Below are 5,456 nucleotides of genomic sequence, written 5' to 3'. Positions count from 1 at the left end.
TACAGTCGACCCCCCTATAATTACGGTCCCTATAATTACGATTCCTATAAAACTACGAAAAAATATACGTATTTTGGAAATGTTGAGTCGGATTAGTGTAGAATCGATTAATTTTATGGAAGAAAACCTTTCAATCAGCCATAGTCTGTAAACTTGACACGTGTCGGGCTGTGATTGGAACGACTTGTAAGAAATCGGATTCCTAATAAATTGGAACGTATCTATATCTTATAGGGGGGTTGACTGTATTACAAGGTTTTTTGGAATTGTCAAATTCAATGTATAGTAATTACTGTGCAAAATACCAGCAGGGAATTGCAGCTGTGTTTGTTTGTTTGTTTGTTAAAAAATAAATGCATGTGATTGCTGGTTAATTTTGATTATACATTTAGTTCTAACAGTGTAATGATGATAACTCCAAAAAATTTCTTTACGAAATTTCTTTCTTTTGATTGGTTGAATATTAGATCAGTTAATACTGTATATTTCTGCAGATAAGACGAGGTATAAATTTTCGTCAAAGTTTTATAGTTTTAGAATATATCTGTCCTATAAGACGACTCCCAAACTATCAATGACCTATGAATTTAGTTTAGGTCAGCGATCATCATCTGGATAATAATACAGTAAATAGCGTCTATGGAATTATGTCCTATTCATAATTTTTCGAATGAACAAATTTTATTTTCTTGCATCTGGCAGCACTGCCTTGCAATTATTGCAAACATTCACACTGATTCGGGCATTCGGGAATGACCTTGACAATTCACAAAAATGCCATATCATATGGGCTATTCTATTTTGTGGACACACCCTATTCTCTACTAGTAAATAATTATGGTTTGTCCATTTTTTTATAATGGTTTTAATTTATATAAATTTCAATCTAATTTTATTTTTTTTATTTTTTTGTATCTGTCCTATAAGACGACCCCAGATTTTGGGGGCCATTTTTTATGATTCAACTATTGTCTTATCTGCAGAAATATACTGTATGTAACATAATGGCTGTGTTTAGCAGACTCAACAGTTCTGGAGCTTTTGAGTATTTTTCTGCTGAATGCCATCTACAGTAGTGCTCTTTCGGAACATATTTGGTGTTTTGACGTCACATTTGGTAGAGCCTTTCATTTACGCTACCTATCACTACCTGAAACTGACCAATGAGGCTTTAGTTCCAACACAATGTCACTCATCATTCATCAGATCCAGGTTGCTATGGAACAGCTACCGATTTGCTCAGTTACAACTGTTGAGTCTGCTGAACACAGCCAATGGTGATTATGTACATTGTTTATCATNTCGTTTTTCGACTTAAGTCATTCTCCTGGAACCAATTACCGACGTAAGGTGAGGTATACCTGTATTGTTATATAATATATCATTTTAAAATATTAACAGTTTTACCTAATTTTTTTTCTTTAATTAATATTTTATTTACATTTTTAAAGTATCAAAAATTAATTTATATATTTTGAAAATTTAGGAAAAATTAATGCATTTTCCCACTTGGGTTGATCTTAAAGGAGAAGATAGTGTTCCTGAAACTGTTCATCATGTGGTAAGTTTTATAGTATTGGCATCATTAAATGCTTGAACTGATATCAGGAATAATAAAATTTTAACTGGTTTTTGTTAAGTATTAAATAGACAAGTACTGTCAATTTTCTTATATGGAAACAAGTTTTTTGTTTCAACAACACTACATAAATATTAATTTTTATTAATTAGCATTGCTCATGAATCAAAATGTAATGATGACTCGTAATAACAATCATATTTTGTTTTGCTTTTCATTTATAAACTGAAAAAGTATATTCAATCATACTATTATAAAAATAATAATGCATTGTTACTGTCACTGTATTTTCATACTTGATATATCTGTAATTTCAACTATGATTTGGAGATAGAGAAATACCGATTATCTTTCTTTTTAAGTAAATTATGTAAAGCAAATTTTCTCATTGAAATGTTTTCAGATTTTAGTATTTAGAAGTACAGTAAGTCTGCCTTTTATGGTTAATTTGTTCTAAAACTTTCTATGCAATTTGAAAATCTGCATAAGTCACATAGTGTTTAAATATGATAAATTTTGATGTATAATACTCATTTTAAAGATAATCAAAGCTAAATAACTTTTGTTTATGAAAAGTAAACAAAATATAACAAAGTTCATGTTCTATTTTAGAATGCAAAGGCATTCCACAATGAATTTACCTATTCAAAAATTTTTTGGAAGACCATGGCTTTACAATTTCTACATATTTAAAACTTTTAAGATTTTACAGATAATAAAATTAATAAACCAATCATTATACTGATTCCCTATAAAAGTCAATATTACAAATGAATATATTTAATGAACTGAAAATATTCGTCTATTTAAAGTTTTGCTGGAAAAGAAGAAAATATTTATTTGTGGTTAGAATTATTTCCAGTTTTTGTTATTTCTTACTTTTAGTTAGCAATCATGGTAATGCCAGCCGAAGTGTACAGAAAATTAATATTGGCCTTAACTAGAACAATAACTAAATTGAACTTCTTGTTGGAATATAAGAATTGTAGTGTGTTTCTTATGTCTACTGCACCTGTTTATCTATGGATTGTGAATCTGTTCTTTCTAAGTTACAGCATATTTGTTTCAGAAAAGCCATATATACAACAAGACACTTGATGTATACACCAAGCTTACAGCCTTCATTTGATTTTAAAATAATCTTTTTGCTAAAGATTATTCAAACTGTGAACCAGTGCCAGGCTTCAAAACATTTAATTTAAGTAAAAAGGGAAGTTTATAGAGCTTTTTAGCAAAATGATTTCAGAATATGTTTTGTGACTCTCTTTAGATGAATTGAACATTAAAAAAATAGTATTGATGCAAATTGCTGTTTAGCTGTTATATCTGAAAAACTACCCAAAATTTAAGAAAAATTATAAAATTTTCTGCCTTAACAAAAAAAAAACAATTAAGTTGTCTGTCAATAAGTTTACTTGGTTCAAATTTTAATTATTTTATGTATAATACTTAAAAGAAATTTATTTATTCTTTCTTTTTCACAGCTTTTAGTTTTTATTTTTTAAAGTAGATTCTTTTAAATAGAAACATGGAAGTTATAATTATCAATAAATTTATATTAAGATTAGCTCAGAAAAAATATGTATATGAACTAAAGTTCATATTATTGTATATAACTTATATCAATTGATATAAATTATTAGATGAAACTGAAAAGGGATAATGAAACATTAGCCTAAAATGCAATTAGTAAAAAATCCTGATATATCTTGTATTCCTCCTTTTTAATGTAGTAAATAAATAATTTTTGAAGATTGATGGTGGTTTATAGAATTTGAAGTTTTTCTATGTAGTTAGGTGTAAAAGAATATAAGGAAATGATCTCAATAAGCAATTTTGTTAATTTTGTTGTTATACTTGTCAAAACTTAATAAATAATTAATTATTGAAATTCCATAATCAATATTATATACATAGCATTAATTATTAATATATGAAATAGTAATTATTTGCATTAACCTATCCAATGTTGAAATCTTTCTCCATTGCGTGTCGTGCCATGTTGAATGTTTGTCAATGTTAAGCCTAACGAAAATTACACATTTTTGAAAAAATAATCATGGCTATTGTATTGTCCAAAATTATTTTTTTATTTTGCACAAACAAAATAAATATATTAATAAATGTAAAAACAAAAAAAAAATTATATTTTGAAAGTTAGTTTTAATATAAAAATAACGACTTTCCGATGCTGAAATAAGATATCTCAGGTCACCAGTCAAGGTCAGCAGGTCACAACCTGAGATATGTCTGGGAATAACACAGGACAGGTTAATAAATATGTTGACTATTATCAAATATTGATGATTTAACATGAATTAATTATATTTGAAAGTTTTGACATGTATTGCTTTAATTAGTATATTTTATAATGATTATTATTTATATTTATATAAGATAATGAATTTATACTTTTTATTGTAAATAGGTGTGTATGGTAGATCCGAGAAAGGATACATTATGGACTAATTTGAAAAGACATGTTCAGGTATTTTTTAATTTATTAAGTTTGAGGTTACTTTATTATTAATAAAACATAGTTTATTATAATATAATTAAAAATATATATATAATTGAAGCAGTTACATACAATATACTAAACAAAATCTTATAAATACAGAAACATCATTATGGAAGTAATTTGGTGATATCCTCTAGTATTCTGATACAAGACATGCAACTTGTTTTAAAAATACATCACTAATTTGCAGTGGTGTGCTGTGAAGTTTGATAGTAGGGAAGCTGTGTTTCTGTAAGAAGCCGACTTCCAGGGGCAATCAGTTAATTGCGTGTCAGTGATGGTCAAGAATCCATTCGTATCGTTTGTTTAATAAGCCAGTAAAAACCATAGATTTCTCTAAATGTATTTTTAATATCACAATTACATTCTGAATTGCTAGCCACGATATAAGGGCTAAAACTATAAATAAAATAATAAAAACTTACTTGATGAAATAAAATGTGTGGTGGATGTACAGTACATACCTGGTATAAAATATTCTTCAATTATATTAATATACTTTTAAAGAAAATTATAATTAAATATAACTTTGTAAAGAAACATACATAAAAATAACATAAAATCTTCTTTACTTTTTAAATCTTAAAACAATCCACTTATTCAAATAGCTGCGTACGAGTGACTAACGGATGGAATCATAGACGGTCCTGGTAGGTGCATGCACACGGGCTGGCAAATCCCGAGGGTGCCGATACCAGTCAATGTCAAATGCCTCTTTTGTAGCTTCACTAGTATACCTCAAAGGACACGACAGGTTGTTGTACATTTTAAACATTTCTCACCATAGCTGTAAAAATCTACATATGTTAAACTTAATAGATTGTTTGTTGTTTGTTTTCTAACTAATTCGTTTTAGGACCAGGGTCCACGGAAATTTTCGAAATATACAACTTTTCAGTCACTGTCATTGAACTGGAAAAATTTCTGTCTTTATTACATCTAATATTATGAAGAAATCAGTCCCCACTGTGTTTAAGTAAAATTTTGGCTCTTTCGTCAGGGTTTTATTTATGCCCCCAATTCTCTAATTGCTTAATTATTTAACTACTTCTTAAGTAGAAATAAGTCGAAACCGGTTACTTTGTACTCGAATATTTGTAGTCTTGGGAAAAAAGTGGAAAGACAAATTTTTATGACAACAGATACATAAATCGTAAATTTAAGGAATATAAATTCTAGAGCTTTTTCTGTACCTCATGCATCTCTCTCATTCATTAAATTTAGTTGTAAATGATGCTGTCAAAGTAACAGTTAATTTTTTAACATTATACAAGAATTGTACACATTTTTTTCTACATCCCCTTAAAGATGGGATATACGAAATCGTAATATCACTGGTTTAACATTGAAATCCGT

The 5,456-nt window shown here is 28.0% G+C and overlaps 1 protein-coding gene across 1 annotated transcript in view; it reads left to right on the top strand.

The window, feature by feature from the left end:
• Nucleotides 1-5,456, top strand: part of LOC111623566 (ATP-dependent RNA helicase DDX1-like) — a 159,493-nt gene that overhangs the window by 96,021 nt on the left and 58,016 nt on the right. Inside the window, exons 23-24 of the mRNA XM_023366181.1 lie at nt 1,487-1,561; nt 4,008-4,067. Of these exons, the coding sequence (XP_023221949.1) occupies nt 1,487-1,561; nt 4,008-4,067 (135 nt within the window). The remainder of the gene's footprint in view (nt 1-1,486; nt 1,562-4,007; nt 4,068-5,456) is intronic.

Source organism: Centruroides sculpturatus, unplaced genomic scaffold (genome assembly GCF_000671375.1).
Source record: "Centruroides sculpturatus isolate CEXI.00-Female unplaced genomic scaffold, Cexi_2.0 scaffold16, whole genome shotgun sequence".
Classification (NCBI taxonomy): Eukaryota; Metazoa; Arthropoda; class Arachnida; order Scorpiones; family Buthidae; genus Centruroides; species Centruroides sculpturatus.
Note: the sequence above shows the minus strand (reverse complement) of the source record. Positions and strands in the feature narration are given on the sequence as shown.